At 43.2% G+C, this 21,444-nt stretch overlaps 1 protein-coding gene and 1 long non-coding RNA gene across 4 annotated transcripts in view; one reads left to right on the forward strand and one right to left on the reverse strand.

Moving 5' to 3' along the window:
- LOC148366526 (uncharacterized) overlaps positions 1-21,444 on the reverse strand; it is a 38,386-nt gene that overhangs the window by 6,249 nt on the left and 10,693 nt on the right. Inside the window, exon 1 of one of the 3 annotated variants that reach the window (XR_015850591.1) lies at positions 17,596-17,804. The exons of the other annotated variants lie outside the window; for them this stretch is intronic. This is a non-coding gene — a long non-coding RNA (uncharacterized LOC148366526). Of the gene's footprint in view, positions 1-17,595; positions 17,805-21,444 lie in introns of those variants that run through there. 3 annotated transcript variants of the gene reach the window in all.
- On the forward strand, positions 5,625-12,343 carry LOC148366527 (adenosine receptor A2b-like). Its single transcript, XM_088336989.1, has 3 exons — positions 5,625-5,682; positions 7,383-7,748; positions 11,072-12,343. Exons 1-3 carry the CDS (start codon positions 5,663-5,665, stop codon positions 11,985-11,987), a joined length of 1,302 nt encoding a protein of 433 aa, XP_088193115.1. The 5' UTR covers positions 5,625-5,662; the 3' UTR covers positions 11,988-12,343.

Here is a 21,444-nt window from a genome sequence, read left to right on the forward strand (position 1 = left end):
TTATAATACAGTGCGCCTTATATATGGATCAATATTAAATCGCAAAATCTTGCAACTAATGCAAGCAGCCGCCGACTCCATTTTCCCCCGAACGTGGAGTAGTCTGCGGTGAATGCTGGGATTTATTTACCGGCGTTTCATTGGCTAACCAATGTGTCAATCATCATTTGAATCGATCGCTATTGGCTAAAGTTATTCGGAGCCTCGGATAGGCTAGAGGGCCGAAACAAACCCTGCATTTGGCCGAAAAAGATGTGTCAATCATCCGTTAAATCGATCGCTATTGGCTGAAGTTATTCGGAGCCTCGGATAGGCTAGAGGGCCGAAACAAACCCTGCAATTGGCCGAAAAAGATGACTGTGAATAGCAAACTTGCTAAAGTACGCCATAAAGAAACATGTTTCATTAGTCTGTATTTGTAAATATTTTTCTCTCCTGGATTTACTTCACTCACGGTTGTAAGAAGACCATGATTGCGTATCATTATTGAACGTGAGAACTTAGGTGAGCTATGCGGCTTTATATTTTCCCGGTATCTTGTTTTAGAACGATCTTGATGTTGAATGAATTCAACTCAATTCCAAGTGTTTATTGTCATATGCACAGTAAAGTTGCGAGCGAAAAAGAAAATAGAAACTAAGGAATGGTTGGCATTTCTTGAATCCCAAGACTTTAACCTTCCGAATGATGGAACGATGCATTTGAGTGACATCGTACAGACACTGTTTCCGTACATGTCTGAGACACGTATTTGCTTCTTTGCAAGCTTTGGGAATGTTAAGGGGGTAATCAGTTGGACTGAATCATCTGACTGTTTTGTCGACGTTCCCATTGTAGCGCCTTATAACCCGGTGCGCCCTATAGTGCGGAAAATACGGTAATAGCAATTTCCTCGCAGGCCTTTATACAAAAGAATGGGATAAGTTCTGTTTCAGCAGAGTAGTCAAAACCGATAAAACAAAGTACTACAGAGGCTGGTAGCATCGGCACATGTGATGCCTTCCTTCCGTTCTGGTTAACCACACTAAACGAAAGGAAGGGCAGCTTTCTTCCACTTCCTGTGACAAACATCGGCTGCTTGTTTGCATGTCAGACATTTGTCGTTAAAGGGACAGTGTGTCATATTTAGTGCACCCTAGTGCGACAGAAAAACTCACTCAGTTAAAAAAAAATCATTTGAATACATGAAAATACATAAAATGACACACCAATATTTATAAAAAAAAAACATAGGTGGAGAAATTGGAATTTCTTTAAGATAGTGCAGGGGTGTCCAAACTTGTCAGAAAATCAGGGAAGCCAGATTTGGTACGCTGAAAAGGAGTGAGGGCTGACTATTCAGCCTGGCAATCTTTTAAAAATTCACCCTCCGCCAAAAGTTTGCGGTGCTTGGCGTTCAGACCTCGTCGCTCGCCCTTGCAGCGTTTGATCATTTGATCAAGTGAGTCAGCATGTTTGGTCTGGCAGTGCCGCTTCATATTTTATTAAAACCAGATGAGTCGTACGCAGTTGTTGAGGACTTCGGTGAAAAACCCCCTCCGATTTCTGTACTCATCCTCGCAGTCAACTTTCCTTTTTTCATTTACAGTCGCCGTGTCGGAAATAGGGTGGGCTAAAATTCTCACAGGTGGCCAAAGGGCTACAGCCAACATCCGGTCAATTTTTTTAATTTCATACTGCGGTCGACATTACTGGCGGGCGACATATTATGACAGAGGTTCGTATTACACAACACGGTGGGGCTTTAAAATTTGACAAATGTACATAAAAGAAAAAGAAAACATTATACACTGTATATAAAACAGTTTTTTTTAAATGTTGCTCAATGCTCTTGCACTATTGTAACAAGGCACTATTCTTCTTCGTTGCATTATTATGAGTTGATGCCAGGCCGACTCATTGCTGACAGTGTTGTATGTGCAGTGCCAATGAGTTGGCCTGGTGAAGTAGATGCTAATGAGTCATGCTAACGGCTACATGCAAACGGGTTATTGCTAAGTAGTCATGCTAATAGCTACATACTATCGAGTTACACTAACGGCTACATGCTAACGATTCGCATTAACAAGTAGATGCTAATGAGTCATCCTAACGGCTACATGCAAAGGGGGTATTGCTAAGTAGTCATGCTAACAGCTACATACTATCGAGTTACGCTAACGGCTACATGCTAACGATTCGCATTAACAAGTAGATGCTAATGAGTCATCCTAACGGCTACATGCAAATGGGGTATTGCTAAGTAGTCATGCTAACAGCTACAAACTATCGAGTTACGCTAACGGTTACATGCTAACGATTCGCATTAACAAGTAGATGCTAATGAGTCATCCTAACGGCTACATGCTAACGAATCTTGCTAACGAGAAGATGCTAATGAGTCATGCTCACAAATACATGGCAGTGGCTACAGTGGCTACATTGAATCATCTCTCCATGGTCCACGGCACCGCAAAAACATGGCTTAAAGACTGCCTTTCCAGGTGCCATACCGCTGTAGGTGTCATCTTCCGCTCGAGATTGTTCAGAGAACCTCGCAGAGGCTACTTCGACTGTACTGAATACTGTGCTTACGTTTGTCGTGTTCCTTACGTCTGTCGTGTTATACAACAGAAAAACGGGCAGGCGTTCCAAAACTAAGTTTGATGTCAGTTCTGCTGCTGTGGCATATTTTGGCTAAAACCGCATGCAAACGGGTTATTGCTAAGTAGTCATGCTAACAGCTACATGTTATCGAGTTAGGCTAACGGCTACATGCTAACGATTCGCGTTAACAAGTAGATGGTAATGAGTCGAGCTAATGGCTACATGCTAACAAATCTTGCTATTGATAAAATGCTAATGAGTCATGCTCACGTATTCATGCAAACAGGTTATTGCTAAGTAGTCATGCTAACAGCTACATGCTATCGAGATATGCCAACGGCTACATGCTAACGAGTCGCGTAAACAAGTAGATGGAAATGAGTCGAGCTAATGGCTACATGCTAACAAATCTTGCTATTGAGAAAATGCTAATGAGTCGTGCTCACGTATTCATGCAAACGGTTATTGCTAATTAGTCATGCTAACACCTATATTCTAACGAGATATGCTAACGGCTACATGCTAACGAGATATGCTAACGGCTACATGCTAACGAGTCGCGTAAACAAGAAGATGCTAATGAGTCGAGCTAATGGCTATATACTAACAAATCTTGCTATTGAGAAAATGCTAATGAGTCGTGCTCACGTATTCATGCAAACGGGTTATTGCTAATTAGTCATGCTAACACTTATATTCTATCGAGATATGCTAACGGCTACATGCTAACGAGTCGCGTTAACAAGTAGACGCTGATGAGTTACGCTCACGGCTACATGCTAAAGACCATACGTTGACAATTTTTTTTTTTTACTCCTCCCGAACGCATAAGGGATTCCACGAGTTCCCGTTTCCCCAACCCTCCCGATTGCCGCGGGAAACGTCTACTTCTGACGACTTAGTCCACTTTTTCTAAGCAGCGAGTCGTTCGTTATCGTTTTCATCCCGATGGTCTTCGTCTTTGTTTCAGGACCTCGATATCGATGACAATAAAGAAAATTCGAATTCTAGTTTTGTTGTAAAGTTAGGGACGGCACGCTCATTTTTGAGTAGGCGGGGCGGTCTTGCGGTCCAATCATATTTCTTTCCGTTATGACCCCCGAATTGAGTTAAAAAAAAAAAAAAAAGACACATACCCACAAAAATGGAACGTTTTCTTTCAAGTCATGAAAAAAGGAAAGCGAGTGAACCATGGCATTTCCTGGAACACACTAGACAAGCTCTCAGGGCTCGTTCGTGCCGTCTTTTTCGCTCTTTTTTTGAGGGGGTGTTAGGGTTCAAAAAATCTCGCAGTCCATTGAAAATGTGTCACTATGATTTCCATGGAGCAGTCTCAAGTCTTTTATTTCAACTTAATTACAATGTGGCCTAAATTAACAGTCAGGTTTTTATCATTTTTATCACCTGTCATTATATTTTCCAAGTTTTACTATATTTTGTTCAACAGCAGGGCCCGACAGCTTTCACTGGTTTACCCCTGCCGCATCATACAAATAAAAGATTGTGTTGTGTCACCCTGACCCGAGTGACACGGTCGCTTTCTTGTGTCCCGTTTCATCCCGAGGGACAAAAGCATGACCAACTTAGGTGCCTAACATGTTTGGGTGTTTGGGCATTTGGGTTAGCCATGGTCCAAAAAAAATGTGTGTTTTGTGCTACTTTTTTTAATTTTCTTTGTTTTTGTTTGTCTTGCTGTCAGTCACCCTTCTCAAGGGATATGACCGGGGCAGATAGATAGACTTTCTTTTCATATAAAATTGGCAACACAATAAGTTCATTTGACTATGTACAAGCTTTTTCTGTCTATTTTATTTTAATTAAAAAAAGGAAAGAAAATATTTTTACTTAATTTTCTTTATTTTGTTCTTTTTTGCAGTCCAATTTTAAAAAGCTTATTCAAATCAGATGAAGTCATAAATATATATTCTTGTTGTACCTCACGAGCAGATCTCATCTCATCTCATTAGCTGCACCGCCCATCCTCAGTAGGGTCGCGGGGGTGCTGGAACCCATCCCAGCAATCATCGGGCAAATAATAACCGGTTCTTGAGGTCAGGTTTTCCAACCAGCGTGTCGGGGTACACTCGGGTGCCGTGAGACCTTGTATAGCGCAGCAAATTGCCCCCTAAAAGCATGCCATTATATGCTATTTGCAACGTTCGCAATCATCCCTAGCAGTGAAATTATTATCCTCATTTGGGCAGCACGGCGGCGCAGTGGTTAGCGCGTGTGCGGCACAGTTCTAAGGGCTTGGGAACCTCCTGTGTGGGTTCAAATCCAGCTACCGGACTTCCTGTGCAGAGTTTGTATGTTCTCCCCGTGCTTGCGTGGGTTTCCTCCGGGAACTCCGGTTTCCTCCCACATTCCAAAGACATGCATTTCAGGTGGATTGGCCGGTCCAAATTGTCCCTAGGTGTGAATGAGCGAATGAGTTGTCCCTGTGTGCCCTGCGATTGGCTGGCAACCAGTTCAGGGTGTCCCACTGCTCCAGCACCCCGCGACCCTACTGAGGATAAGCGGTGCAGCTAATGATGAAAAAAAGAAACGGTCGTGGCACATTTTGATAACCCGACAAAAACAAATCACCCAAAAGGGAAAACAATCATTTATTTTAGAAGAAGGAAAGAAAGCCCTGAGGTCCTACTTGATGAGGCGATCCGTTCCTTTTTGACACAAAATCAAAACAATAAAAACGTTCTTTTGATCGGAGGTGGATTTCTTCGAAGGTACGGGATGAATTGAAAAATGGGCCTTGAAAGTACTTGAAGAGTGCTTGAATGTGGCCATGGAACACTTCCTGGATTGCATTTTCCTTTTCTGTGCAGTGGCCGCTTCGGTGCGATTCCGTGGTGGTCCCAGAGCCCACCCCCCCCCACCGTCCGGCCCCCCTAAGAGATTCATGAGAAAAATCCACAGAGGGGAATGACCTGCAGATCTGGAAAGCGGAGGAGCCGCAGACGGGACAGTCTCTTCTTCCAGTTTTTGCGAGCGCGGCTTCTTCTGCTCCGGTGTCGAGCTCTTCTTCGGCAAGTCCGGATGGATCCGGGTCAGGGTCCGAGAGGCTGAGGCGGTAACTATGGTCGTCCGGGCCCAGAGGTGGGTAGCGACCGGTTCCATTTACGCCGTTACCTTTACTCGAGTACGTTTTGGGACATTTTCTACTTTTCAGTCGATTTGTGAAGAAGGAAATGTTCTCTTACGCCGCTACATTTGGCTACATTGAAGCTGTTACTTAAATCCCCTCCACGTTCGTATGCCTGTCTCTGCTAAGGCGCATTTATTTTGTCAGACGCCTTGTTTCTTTACTTAGATTTGACCAGGGACCCAAATAACCACTGGTTGGCACTTGCAGATTTGACTTTTTCCTTGCCCTCAGGTAGGTTTTAGATCAGGGGATGGTGTCATAATAGTCTGTAGTTTGCAATAGTCTTTAATTTGTGCAGCCCTTTGAGACTCTTTGTGATTAAGGGCCAAAGAAATCAACATGATTTGACTTGACTTGTGAGCAGGGTTACAAACATGTTTTTCTTTCATTGTACTGTATGCGCAGTGTATACAGCATGTATCTAATTTATTGATTTATTTTTAAATCCACTGAAGGTTCACCCAAACAAACTATCTGAGTACACAGATTTATAATTACATAGACATGTACCGTATTTTCCGCACTATAAGGCGCACCGGGTTATAGGGCGCACCCCCAAAAAATAGTTTTTGGTCCTATATTTTCCATCCATAAGGCGCACCGGATTATAAGGCACTACAATGGGAACGTGGACAAAACAGTCAGATAGTTCAGTCCAACTTCTTACCCCCTTAACATTCCCAAAGCTTGCAAAGAAGCAAATACATGTCTCAGACATGTACAGAAACAGTGTCTGTACGATGTCACCAATCACTCAAATGCATCCTTCCAAATATCATTTCTTAGTTTCCATTTTATTTTTTGCTGGCAACTGTGTGGACAGCAAAGTAAGAATTTGATTGTGCAGGGAAACGGGGTTCTTTACTGTGCATATGACAATAAACACTTTGAATTGAATTGAGTTTAAAAATAACCACCAACATCAAGATCGTTCTAAAACAAGATAGCGGGAAAATATAAAGCCGCGTAGCTCACCTAAGTTCTCTTGCAGCCATCACCTTCAATAATGATACGTAACCATGGTCTTCTTACAACCGTGAGTGTAGTCAATCCAGGAGAGTCAAATATTTACAAATACAGAATAGTAAAAAATGTTTTCTCTATGCCGTAGCGCAACCCAACGTGTGATTCACATTCATCTTTTTCGGCCAATTGCAGGCTTTGTTTCGCCCCTTTAGCCTATGCCAGCCTGTAAATGATCAAAAGGATCCGCCCCCTTGACATCCGAATAACTTTAGCCAATAATGACTGATTCAAATGATGATTGATACATTGGTTAGGAAATGAAACACCGGTATATAAATCCCAGCATACACCGCGGACGACTTCGCCTTCAGGGGAAAATGGAGTCGGCGGCTGCTTGCCTTAGTTGCAAGACTTTGCGACTTCAGATTGATCCATATATAAGGCGCACTGTATTATAAGGCGCATGGTCAGCTTTTGAAAAAAATAAAGGCTTTTAGGTGCGCCTTATAGTGCGGAAAATACAGTAACTTATTGTTGATTGATTGGTTGTTTTCATTTAAATAAATACTGTAGTTACTCAGTACTTGAGTAGTTGTTTCACTTTAGCAATTATTTGGATGACTACTTTTTTCTCCTACTCGAGTATCAGTACTATTATTTGAGTCCCCTACCCCTTTCTGCCCAGGCCTCCTCAGCGCTCCCCCTCGGTCACCATGCTGGAAAATGCGGCCGCCTCGGCCCCTTACATGGCAGTGGAGCTCCTGATCGCCCTTTTCTCCGTCCTGGGCAACGTGTTGGTGTGTTGGGCCGTCTTCCTCAACAGCAACCTGCAGAGTCGCACCAACTTCTTCGTGGTCTCGCTGGCGGTGGCCGACATCGCGGTGGGGGTCCTGGCCATCCCTTTCGCCATCGTCATCAGCGTGGGCTTCTGCTCCAACTTCCACGGCTGCCTCTTCATGGCCTGCTTCGTGCTGGTCCTCACCCAGAGCTCCATCTTTAGCCTGCTCGCTATCGCAATGGATCGCTACGTCGCTATCAGGCTACCTCTCAGGTCAGTTTGGCTTCATCCAAGGCAGGGGTGGCTAAGCCAGTCCTGGATAGCCGCACCTACCGCATGTTTTGGAGGTTTCTCTGCTCCAATTCAGGTGATTCCAATCACCTGGATCGCTATCAAGCTCTCACAAAACCTGCGAACAAGCTGAAAGTTGGCGTCACCGGTGTTGGAGCTGAGAAACCTCCAAAACATGCAGGACCGGGTTGGCCACCCCAGATCTAAGGCATCATCTCGGGCTCTCAAACTCAATTGACTCGAGCGCCGCCAGAGCTAGGGCCTGAGGGACATTGGAGCAAATTGGGCTTTCCGCGAGAAAACCTTATATAAAAATATTCCACAGTCTTCAAATATCTCGTTTAAGGAATTGTTACTCAACCGCATGCCTTTATCCATTTCAAACATTTTTTTCTTGTTTTTCTTTTTGTACATGCATTACTTTCTTTCCTTTTTTTGTTTTCTGTATTGAAATCAATGATTAACACCTATAGAACTCTTGACGTGTTTGTAAACAAGCGTGATGCGACGGAATTCGTGTCAGTTTATAGCAGATCATCGATAAGAACAGCTCCAAATAGCACAAAGTCTCTGTCAGCTGAAAGATAGCAGACTTTTAGTCATCAAAGCCCCCAAAAAGCAATGTTCTTTTGATAGACGCTGGATCTCTCCATTTGAAGGTACCGGAAAGACGGCCTTGAAAGTGCTTGAATAGCACTGGAATTTGGCCATGAAAAAAGTGTAGGAACCCTGGCACCCGTACGAACCTTGCTTTTTCTTGTTGTTGCAATATTGACATTTGCACTTTAGCATCTGCAGAATGCCACAGAGACCAACGGGGGCCGTCTCGGCGGCTCTCCCACATGAAAACCTGAAAATAGAAGTACTTGATTGACTTGTTTGTTGGGGACCTTTTTCCGTCTTCTTGTCCAGGAAGAGACTTTTCCAAAAGAAGACGTGACCGTGGTGTCTATTCCTCTCGCCACCTTACTTTCAAAAAGTCATCTGCTTCTAGTGACTCACCACTTCTTCCAAAAAGCAATTGAGATAGTAACTGTTTTACTCTATAGTCCAAGTAACGAGTTACCAGGGAAAGTTACTATTCAAGTTGTAAGTCAAAGATTTTGACATTTTCTGAGCCAATCGGAAACAGTGACGTCTTTGACCGGGGTTTACTTTTAGAAATGGGAATCATGACTATTTTTAGAGAACCGGCTTTTTGGGCTCGACTCACTAAAAAGGGCCATCTCTTTCGGGTCCGGACGGCTCTTTTAGTGCTTTTGGTTGACTGACTTCCAAAGAGGGAAAAGAAAGAAAAAAGACCAAAATGCAATCAAAAGAAACGGTCACAGACCAGGGACAGAGACGGGACCCAATTGCGCTCGTTTTACTCCGTTTTTATTAAGAAGGAGAACATCCACCATCCGATGATCGTCGGTCACGGGTAGCAGATGGCAGGAACGCGGAAGTGGCACTTCCGTGTCGAGCGAAGGTCGTCGTTGACGGCGAGAAAAACAGGTCGATAGCCGGGACGGAGGAGCAAAACCATAAACGGTCCAGAAAAGAGGTCGGCAACGGTTTTCAGACAGAAAACAGGGCAGGATAGAGTCGGAGAGTCACGAGAAGCTTGCCTAGCTGGGAGCATAGGTTCGCAGACGATCTGACGCGTGTTTTCAAGAAGGCGGGAGTTTAAAAATAGTCCAACAGCCAATCAGGTTCCGTGGCTGTTGGCTCCAACGGGGCAGACTCAGGTGGGTCGTATCAGTAATTATGACAGAAACCAGAAAGAAAACACGATAAGAAAATGAAAAGAGAGGTAAAAGACAAAAAAAAAAAAAACACATTTTCACTGAAAAGACAGGAAATACATTCAAAATATTTATACATCTACAATAAAAAAGCTGAAATACAAAAACGTTTGAACCTTTTGTATGCTCCACAAAAAGCGCACATTGTCAAATCACAAGAGAAAGACTAAAAGGGAACCTGCTGTCGATTGGTGGGGAGCAGGCTCCCTGCGTTCGCTACTCTCTGCAAATGACACGAGTCAGCGCTGTCAAACATAAGGCTCGCATATTTTTGCGAATCGGCCCTCATTTGCCTTTTTCTCAAATACTATATTCATAACGGCTATTTAACTATACGGCAGCTATTCTGACACGATCCGAAAAGACGTGACGTAAACAACTGGGAGGACGGCGGAAAACAGCGCCAGGTGCGCGGGGAAGCGCTTTGGACCGTCGGTTACGGTGAAGACGGAAAAAATAATGAGTAAGATAAATGAATGAAAGGTTTATTTAGAATATTAAAATAAAAACAGGACAAAAACAATAATGAAATGAAATGATCTGCATTTCTATAGAGCTTTTCAGGTCAATGACTTCCCAAAGCGCTTTACAGTGTGCATCACATTTCCCAATAGCGGCCTTGTATTGCAGCCATGTAAGACGCTAACCTGCTTATCGGGGGTATTAGGGGTTCAGTGTCTTACCCAAGGACACTTCGACATGTAACACGGACGGGATCCGAACTGGGATCCCTTGATCCCAAGACGAGCGCTCTACCTCCTGAGCTACTGTCGCCCAATAACTCGACACCAAAATAATTTTACACAAAATGTTCGAAAAGTAAGAAGCAGACGCTTATTTTCCCTACCCCATCATCTTTCCTATTAATTACATTCTATAGATAGCTCCTCTTTTATGTCTAAATACAACAAAATCACGGATATAAATATTACGTAGGTCAGATGTCAATGATTATTATAATAACAATATTCACATGTTTTATACACAAATCATCGTAGTACCCATCTATTAATGTTTTAATGCTACTACTCACTAAATATCATTGTGACACCAATGATAATAACAACAATGGCAATAATATTAATAATAACAATTAGATAGATAGATAGATAGATACTTTATGATGTTATGATGTAACAATAGCAACAATAGCAACAAAGTTAACCATAGTTCTAGACGTACTTTTCCCAATCTCACTCATATCCCATTTTCTTCATCCCTGTATTCCACCAATCATGTTTTTTTTGTATTTAAATTCGAACACGTGAATAGTCGGACATTGTTTGATCTCGTCTTGTTAATTGTTCCAAAGTTTGACTCCGCACACAGACACGCACATACTTTTCCTGGTGGTTCTCACCTTTGGGATAATGAATTTAAGACAGCCCCTTAAATTATATTTTCCCTCTTTCTGGATGAATCATTTTTGGATGTTTTCTGGCACTCGATGACCCCGTTTCTGAAAAAAAAAAAAAAAAAATGTCCGGTCGTCTTCCATGATTCTCGTCTCTTTTCAAGGTACAACAGTCTGGTGACGGGCCAGCGGGCGCAGTGTACCGTCGCCATCTGCTGGTTTCTCTCCGTCATCATCGGCCTCACCCCCATGATGGGCTGGCACAAGGACTCCGGAAAGGAAAGCGGCGACTGCCCTCCGGGACTGATGACCTGCCTCTTTGAGGAAGTGGTGCTCATGGACTATATGGTCTACTTCAACTTTTTGGCCTGTGTCATGATCCCCTTGCTGCTGATGCTGGCCATCTATCTGTGCATCTTCATGGCCGCCCGCCATCAGCTCAAGCGAACCGAGGTCAACAGCGGGGAAAAGTCCCGTTCCACCCTCCAGAAGGAAGTCCAAGTCGCCAAATCTCTGGCCATCATCGTGGGACTTTTCGCCATCTGCTGGCTGCCGTTGCACATCATCAACTGCTTGGCTCTTTTCTGCCCCGGCTGCCGGCGCCCGCCGCCGTGGCTCATGTACCTGGCCATTCTCCTATCGCACGGCAATTCGGTGGTCAACCCTTTCATCTACGCCTACCGCATCCGGGAGTTCCGGCAAACCTTCCGGAAGATCATCTACCGCCGCATCCTGGGCCGGCAGGAGCTTCCGGAGAGGAGCGCTAGTAAGCGCGACTCCTTTCACAGCAGCTTCACCGACTCCGTCAGGCCGAGGGCCGACGGTCTTCGTTTCGAGGTTTGCGTCGAGCGGGAGAGAGCTTCCGGAAACGCCGTCGGGGGAGGGTCATCGACGGTATCCCCGAGTCCTTTGTCGCCGACCGCGCCGGAAAATCCCAAAATGGATCTCTGCAGGTGGAACCGGAAAGCCGTCTGCCACCACGGACGGTATTTGGCGGCATCGAAGACGGTGGAGGAAAATAAAGCGCGGAAGCAGAGTGGCGTGCCGGTGCAACCGCAGATGCACCGGCAGAACAGGTAGCGAAGCCTTCTAAGCAGAGTTACAGTATGTCACCAAGGTGAGTTCGCCCCTCACATTTCTGCAGAGCTTTCATTACAAGGTCTGGCAACAAAGACCATGGCTTACGAGCAAAGTTCCCTCTAAGCTGCGCACGGCGTGCGCAATCGCGCACCCCCCGCACATTTTCAGCGCACAAGAAAATCGAGCCAGCGCACTGTTCCCTCTAAGCTGCGTTATGTGCGCAATTCCACTCTACCCAGAGCTTTTCCGCACACAAGAAAATAGAGCCAGCTCACAAAAATTTAGGGCTCCAAATTGCTAATGAAGTCAAGTCAAGTCTTTTTTATGTGTTTGGCCCTTAATCACAAAGAGTCTCAAAGGGCTTCACAGGTTATTACACATATGCAGTTTAGGTTATTCATATGCTATGGAGTAGAAGTGAGTTTTAAGCTTAGATTGAAACATTTCCACTGAGGCTGCAGATTGGATCTCAGGGGGAAGGGCATTCCACAACACCGGGGCCCGGATGGAGAACGCTTTCGAACCTGCGGAACACTTCTTGGCTCTTGGGATCACCACAAGACTGGCGCTCTCAGAACAAAGGCTTCGGGCTTCGTTAATTAAGAATCCCCTTAATTAAGAAGCCAATTAAATCAAAGTTACAGTGCATGAAGGTCAAAATACACGGGTTCCCCAGACGCTGTGTTCTAAATGCTGTATTTTGAAGTCAAGGTCGAAGTTGAACGAAGTTGAGTCAAGTCAGTAGAGTTTTTTGAGAACCCGCTTCTTCGGCTCGGCTCACTAAAAGGAACACTCTTTCAGGTCCCAAACGGCTCTTCAGGTTGTTTTTGCTTCTTTCATCCCTACACGACCAAATATTATGTCAAATTGTGCACAAAATGACTTAAAGGAAGGGGGGAATAGAACGAAAAAGAAAAAAATACCAAAATGAAAAAGTAGTGAAAAGCTGAGAAAAAAAGAAACAAAAGGAAGAGAAAAATTCAGAAAAATTCAGAAAAAAAAGAAAAAGAAAAAAAGTAAATAAGAGAACAAAAAGAAAAAAGTAACAGCTCGGAAAAAATAAACACGATGAGTTTTCCTTAAAAAGGAATTTTTTAAAAAGTAGAAAAAAAACAGGGAAAAAGGAAAAAGTTTGTGTTGCATTCAAATAAACAATTTCCAATAATACCAAGTGAATCTTGTTGCCAACATTGTACTTCCACTCCAAAATGTGATTAAATACAGTTGTGTATCGTGCAACCCACTCAATAAGCCCCCCAAAATGTGAGGATTATGCGACCAAAGATACCAGGAAAAAAAAGAAATGGAAATCTTGTTAAAGAATTGTAAAAACAAGTGACGTTTTGTAGGCCATTGTAAGTTAGTCAATTCATTCAAAAGTGAAAAATATTTTTTGCATTGCCGAAAACTCGGCAAAATGTAACTTGACGTCAAGTTTGGGACATGTTTGATCATGACTTGGGTGCCACACTTGGGATTGCCGTTTCTCACTGTTGTTTCAAGCGTTGCTCACCCACTTTGTGTGAACGCTCAGACCCCTGCAAAATGACAGGGAACATTGCTTACTAAAAAGATATCCTGCGGTCTGATGAGACAAAGATGAATCGATTTGGCTCAGATGGTGTTAAAGTATGTGTGGCGGCAACCGGGTGAGGAGTACAGTCAATCATGTCATGGTTTGGGGCTGCATGAGTGCAACTGGAACTGGGGAGTTGCATTTCATGAAGGGAAACACAAACTCAAGCGTGTACTGTGGAAAACTGAAGCAGAGAATGATCCCCTCCCTCCAGAAACTGGGTTGTAGGGCAATGACAATGACCCAAATACACTTCTAAGATGATCAAGACTAAGGGTAAAGGGGAAGGACTGGCCAAGCATTTCTCCAGATCTAAACCCAATAGAACATCTTTACGGCCTCTTCAAGCAGAAGGTGGAGAAGCACAAGATCTCCAATATCTCCCAGCTCGGTCACGTTGCCATTGAGGAGCGAAAGAGCGTTCCAGTGGCAATCTGTGAGGCTCTGGTGAAATCCATGGCCACGAGGATTCAAGTGGTCCCGCCAAATCATATTGGTTACGCCAACTATTGAACTTCAAGAACTCTTTCACTTTAAGGCACAGGTGTCAAACAGGCGGCCCACGGACCACATCAGGCCCGCTAAGGGATTGAATTCGGCCATGCGAGACAACACTCAGAGAAGCGCAAGAGAAAAACAAGCTGCAGGTTGAAATATGTCCACTTGATGTTGCCAAAGCCAGGTGCCTCGCACAAAGACGCTGTACTTGTATTTCTTTCTCTCTCTTTCTTTTCCACCCCTTTTCTCCCACTCTGTCTTTTTTTACTCTCTGTGTCTCTCTTTTTCTCTCCCTTTGTTGCTCTTTGTCTCTTTCTTTCTGTGTTTTTAACCTCTTTTGCTCTAACTTCCTTTTCTCTTATTTTCTCTTTCTCTCTTCCTACCCTTCGCGCTTTCTTTTCTCTTTTCTCTCCTTCTGTATTTCTATTTCTCTTTGGATTTCTTTCATCCTCTCCCTTTCTTTTCCCCCCTCTCTCACGACTTTTTATCTTTTGTTTCTCACGCTCTCTCCCCCCTCTCTTTTTCTTTTTGTCCGGCCCTCTCTCCTTTCCCTCCCTCTTTCTCTTATTTCTTTATCTCTCTTTTTCTTCCTCTTTAATCGACTAGTCCGGCCCCCGACAGAATGTTTGTTCCATCGTGTGGCCCCCCGAGTTAAAAGGAGTTTGACACCCCTGCTTTAGGGTGCACTTACTTTTGTTAAGGTTTATAATTATGTACGCTTCTCACAGACTATTTTCAATGTGTCAGAGCCATGTTTCTTCTTATATAATATACGAATTATATGGCCTTATATAATGGCACAATTCATTGTTTAAGGTCCCCAGAGAGTTTCTTGCCATGGTGTGCCATCTTGGGAGTTTCTGTGACCAGTATAACATAGTTAGTGTACTTCAAATCACTTGCTCCCTGTTCATACCTGAAGACTAGGAAGAGTTACAAGTCGCATGGTATTTCAGAGGGAAAATGTTGAGCAGTGCTTTGTTTGGACACATAGTACCTTTGGGGTGTACTCACTTTTGGTGCCAGGGGTTCGTTATTTCCTTTAAGGGGAAAACTCAGCTATATAAGCTTCTCAGACTATTTTCAATGTGTCAAAACCATGTTTCTTCTTTGTTGTTCAATTAAACTTAATGATAAAATCTCTGCAGAAATGTGAGGGTTGTACTCACTTTGGTGACATACTGTATATCATTGTCATAGTTAACACTTTAAAGCATGGGTCAGGAACCTCTGGCCCGCGAGCCATCCATGGCTTTTTTCAGTACATACGGCTCGGAGACAAAATACAACTTGTGGAATGATTTGACGAGCCTCTGCGTGCAAAACCGAAACAATACTAACTGCTGATGGGGTTCGGTCCAGTACATACAGGACACCATTTTGACTCCGGTTTGCAGTCAAGTTGTCACACCGACAGACCTCCATTCGGCTAAGCTAATGAATCCTTTGTATGGAAGTTGTAAGCATCGGGTACAGCCTTATGGCACCTATCCTTCTCCAGGCCAACACGTTTCCACTCGGTCTCGAACCGAGGACCTTTCGCGTGTGACAAGTCATGGACAATCTTTAAACCAAAGTAAATACTTTTCACACAGCCTCCGTGCCCCTTGCTTCGTCTTTTACGTCCCTTAATGTTTGCCAGTGATGTTTTTTTGCAAGGTTTCGCTCTCGTAGAGAACATACTGTGAAGAAAATTGGCAGCCTCGCCCTTGCTTTGATTGCAACTTCCTGCTGAGTTCCACGATTCATTGGTCAAAAGCAGAAAACACTATTCTCCCTTTATCAGACGTCGCTGACCTCTGCTGGCAATTTGCACAAACTACACCTTGTTGTTATGACGGGAGCGCTCCAATTGAGCTGTGGCTCAGCCCTCCTTTCCTCACTCGGACAAAAGTTCAACCAGTGGTGTCACCAGACGGGAGCTCCAGGGGGGGTATACCCAATCCATGGGGGTCGGGGGCTGGTGGAAACACACAACTAATATACAAAAAAAAAAAAAAAAAGAGCCTCCAGCTCCATTCCAGCCAGACAACCCCCGACCCCTCATCAGACCACGGGATATCTTTCTAGAACAAAATGAAGAAAAAAAAGAGTAGGAAAATAGAAAGAAAGAAAGAGAAAGAGATATAAATGGTAAATGAATGGCCTGCATTTATATAGCGCTTGCTTTTCAAGTCAATGACCTCCCAAAGCGCTTTACAATGTGCTTCACACTTACCCATTCACACACACCCTCCAATAGAAAAATAAATAAAAATTGCTAAACTAAAAACAAGAAACAAACTCATACAAATAAATCAATGTGAAAACATAAAGAATGAGGATACAATGCAATTAAAAGAGATGTTCAAAAAGTTAGAATGAAAACATAATACTAAATTGAAAAAAAGAATAATTAGAAATAAAAAAGAATATATGCGTGTAAAAACATATTTCAGAAAAATACAGAGATAAAAAAAAACTGAATTTAATAAAAAATATAAATGTAGATATAAATAGGTCAATAAATGTACTGTACACATGCAAATGAAATATGTAAAAAATACAATTGTACACAAGTTAAAAAAAAAAAGACTATAAAATAATTTATGTGAAACACTAAGAGAAACAATACAATACAATAAAAAATTGATAATTAAAAGAATAAAAACATTAACAGATATGTGGAAATAAATGAAAGAGTGCGTCACACCCAATTAGTTTAAAAAAAAAAAACACCATTTCATTTGAACATTTGGTCTGAAATTGAATTATTGTTCATTCAAAACAATAACTAAAATAATTTCACATCGCCTTGAAAATAAATAATTTCATCTCATTAGCTGCAGCGCTTATCCTCAGTAGGGTCGCGGGGGTGCTAGAGCCCATCTCAGCAATCATCGGGCAGTGGACACCCTCAACTGGTTGCCAGCCAATCGCAAGGCACACAGGGACAGACAACTCGCTCGCTCAGTCACACCTAGGGACAATTTGGACCGGCCAATTCACCTGAAATGCATGTCTTTGGAATGTGGGAGGAAACCGGAGTGCCCGTGGGAAACTGACGCAAGCACGGGGAGAACATACAAACTCCGCACAGGAAGTCCGGTAGCTGGATTTCAACCCACACAGGAGGTTCCCTAGACCTTAGAACTGTGCCGCACACGCGCTAACCACTGCGCCGCCGTGCTGCCTGGAAATAAATAATAATTACATTAAAAATAATATGTTCCCTCATCCGATTTTCTCAATCGTGATTAGTTGAACCTTGTCACTCGATCGAATCGGAAAAAAGTTGGACTCCTACTAATAGAAACAGAAAGAGTGAGAGGATGAGAGGGAAGGAAAAGAAGAAAAAGAGAGGGAGAGCATTCATGCTTAAAAGCTTAATCTGAAAAACTAAACATTGAATTTTCACATTTTTCTCAGGGTATTTTTAGGCCTTTCCAAAAGTGGCCATTTGGAGATGACCAGCTTACATCACTTAAACCTTTACAAATGAGTTTTTCATTTTGCCAATTTTTAGACATTGTGAAAGAGTTGTAAATGTTTTACCTCTCTTTCCAGTAGTCAATCCGTGATGGAGCGCACTGGCGTATTAAAATGGATCCCAGGTTGCATATGCACACGTTTATTTTTGGCTCTGATTTCAATTCGGATTGTAAAATGACGTTAAGAATTTCATTGACTAACCCATGTGTCAATTGACACTTGAATTGGTTACTATTGGCTAAAGATTTTTGAAGCGGATGGAGATCTTTTTGGTTTTGTTTTCAATTCAGGCCCCCGTAGGCTGTGACAGGCTAAGGACCGTGAAAAAAAGCTTGCAACTGGCCAAGAGTGGTGTCAATCAAAAGGTTGTAGGTTAACAGACATATGGGGAATAACCTAAAAAGTCCGTTTATTTTTAAAGGGGAGTTACGGCGCCAACGAAATGATTACAACAAGGATCGTCAAATGATGTAGGAGTGCTTTTAGGCGGATTTTTTTTTGTTGTCTTTCGAGATTATTGTGCTTTTATGACTCAATATTTGACACGGTTGGATTCTTGGAACTCTCGTGAATGTACCCACACCACATTTGCAGGGAATCGTGTCATGAGTAGAAGTTCCCAGCACTTTTGGGTGACTTCTACGGGCTTTATAGTTTTCGGGTCTCTTGTTCCGGACTGATGATAATGTTTCTGTGATGAGAATATTTTGAATTAAGTTTTTAACGTTTTCCAATGATACGTTGCACGACCCGTTTCGGTGACTGGCGACATTGTCCTTGTTTATCAACGTTTCGACGGACTGCACCATTGCGGTGAAAAGAAAAAGACGCCCGTGTTGCCTTCACGGGTCGACCGCACCGTGAGGACAAAAAACGAATTTCTCTTCATTTCAGTTTGTGGGTAAGCGCCCGTCTGAAATCTCAGAGGGCAAACGGTCGGACGGATTGTGAAAAAAAAAAAAAACACGATTCCTAAAGAAAAAGCAAAAACAATGAAGTAATATCCTGCCAGGGACAAAACAGAAGATAAAGGCCGGAGAAGATAAAATGTTGGAGTGTGCGCTCGCAGATGTAGCCAGAAAGCCAACACAACGCCAATGTCAATTAAATGTACGCATACTTATACAGTGGAACCTCGGTTCTCGACCATAATCCGTTCCAGAACCCTGTTCGAAAACCGATGTGTTCGATCACCGAAATCATTTTTTCCATTAAAAATAATGTAAATCGTTTTAATCCGTTCCAACACCCTGAATATTTACCTTGAATGTTTAACGTAAAAATAAAGCTAACCCAGGCTAATCGTACGTCCGCGTTTTCGTAATCTTCCGTACGAAAGATGACGCTAACATGAACGTGTCAAAATAAAAAAATCAGGTCGTTTACAAGTCATTTAGCACCCGGGTCTCCGCAGCAAGTGGTGAGCGGTTCATTGGAAAGGGGGCTCCGTTCCAACACCCTTAATGTTGGGCTCCGTTCCAACACCCTGAATGTTTAACGTAAAGATAAAGCTAACCCAGGCTAATCGTACGTTCGCGTTATCGTAATCTTATGAATAGGATTTCTTACCTTTGTGGTGGTCAGCAGAAGGCGCAGGTGGACGGTGGTGCTATTTCTTTCTTAAATGCAATAGTTGTACGCACTACTTTTCCTTTTTCACCTGTAGCAACTTTGCCGCTTGCACTGACTTTCTTCGGAGGCTTAATAAGGGGCTAAAACACCCTTACGCCGCTCAGCATGGCACCCTAGCGTACGCACTCACGCATTACCGGCGTTCGAACTCCGATTTTTTGACCGAACAGCGAAGCAAGAATTTCTCAAAATTTTTGCTCGGACACCGATTTGTTCGAACTGAGAGGCGTTCGAAAACCCAGGTTCCACTGTATATTAAATGGTTGCCGTGTAATATAAATGATCAACTTATTTTATTTTTACGATTTATCCATAGGGTTAGAAATGAAAGGAATTTCAATCGAAATATACTTGCATGAACACATATCGGCGACGTGCAGTGAGGGAGAGGCAGGTGAGGATGTGCCTCACCTGTCATCATCGAAATTGAAATATATGAAATGGTTATATTTATTCAATGTTAAAGGTTTTTCTTATTTAACATTAGCATTTTTCTATGTTACCAGCTCGGTGGCCTTGGGGGTATGGCGCCCGCCCCGAGACTGGGAGGTTGTGGTTCAAGCCTCGGCCGAGTCATACCTAAGACTTACACATTGGTACCCGTTGCCTCCCTGTTTGGCGTTCAGCATTTGGGGTTGGAATGTATATATATATATATATTTTTTCTTCTATGTCCTTTTTTTTTTTTAATGCAGAATTGCAATTCTCTTACCATATGGCAGAGGGCGATCATGAGACCCAGGATTCAGCAAGTCAAGCCACCCAGTCATTACTCATTGCATGGACTTTTTACCAGAACGGATTTATTCCACAAAGTCCTAGAGTTTGTTTAGCTGAAAGGGGAATCAGGAAGGTTGGATGTCAAGTCCCATTTATTTGTTTGGCATTTAATCACAAAATGTCTCGAAGGATTGCTTACGTTACAATGACATCATCCCCTGATCTGAAACCAACATGCGGGCAAAGAAAAACTCAAAATGCTCAATGAGAGGAAAATAAGAAACCTTGAGAAGGGGCCTCACAAGTGCTGATCCCCCTTTCCAGGATGACCAGGGTGGAATAGATTTAGCATTGGGTAACATTACACAAAACATAGTCAACATCGATTGAAAAGAACATAGGTTGTGTGTAAAATTGTCCAAAAGGTCCATGAAGGCAACAACGCAGCTTCCCATCAGACGTTGACATGCTCCAGGTCCAGGTGCTGGTGTGCCGACTCATCTCGACAGCAACCCGGCAGCCGGAATGGACAGGAAAAGAAAAGTATGAAGTGGGAATCAATCATAAGCTATTGAATAGAAGTTGGTCTTAAGTCTATTGAAAAACTTCCATTGAGGTTGTAGATCTTATTTCAAGGGGCAAGGCATTCTTAAGCACGGGGCCTGGAATGGAGAACCTGCGAATTTCTTCTTGGCTCTCGGAGTCACCAGTAGGCCGGCTTTTTTTGAGTGGAGGCTCTGTGCAGGAACAAAGAGGGAAATCAATTTTTGAGAGACAAGAGGAGGGGGGGAAGTCCATGCACACATTTGTATGCTAGTTACAGAACCTTAACGTCACATCTTAAATGGACCGGGAGCCAGTGCAAGTTAGCTAATACAAGAGTAATATGCTCAAACTTTCTTGTCTTAACAAGAGTCTTGCTGCCGCATTCTGAACCAGCTGCAAACTTTGGATGCTAGACACGGAGAGATCAGAAAGCAACTTGAGTTTAACAGTGACAGAGATAAGAGTCAGTCTGTCAAGCGTCAGCCTGACAGATGCATCAAGAAAGCTCATTGCTTCCTTTGCTGTGGAATGCTCTGCCCTCTGGGATTCGATCTGCAACCTCAGTGGAACTGTTTCAAACCAGGCTTAAAACACCCTTCTATTCTAGAGCTGATGAATGACCTATATTTCACGTTGACGAAATCTGTGTATATCCATTTTGGCCAGGTCTTCCTGGAAGGGGGATGACCTCATGTGCAGCCCCTTTTCAAGGTTTCTTCATTTTCCTCATGCTGAGGTTATGTTTTTCCTTGCCCTCCTGCAGGTTTTAAAGCAGGGGATCTTGTAATGTTTGTCTGTAGAGTCCTTTAAAGCGTTATGTGAATTAGGGCTAAACAAATAAACATGAATTGACATCAATTTGGCATGATGGCAAAATACAGCAGACTTTGCTTCTTTTTTCAAAGAAGGATGAGAATGAGGATCATGGTTCTCATGTTTTGGTTCGTCATCCAATCTATTTGTACTTTGTTTATTTGATTACCCCGATTTTGGCTGTCCTGCACCGGCTCTCTG

Source organism: Urocampus carinirostris, chromosome 5 (assembly GCF_059441175.1).
Source record: "Urocampus carinirostris isolate Australia breed hairy pipefish chromosome 5, RoL_Ucar_1.0, whole genome shotgun sequence".
Classification (NCBI taxonomy): domain Eukaryota; kingdom Metazoa; phylum Chordata; class Actinopteri; order Syngnathiformes; family Syngnathidae; genus Urocampus; species Urocampus carinirostris.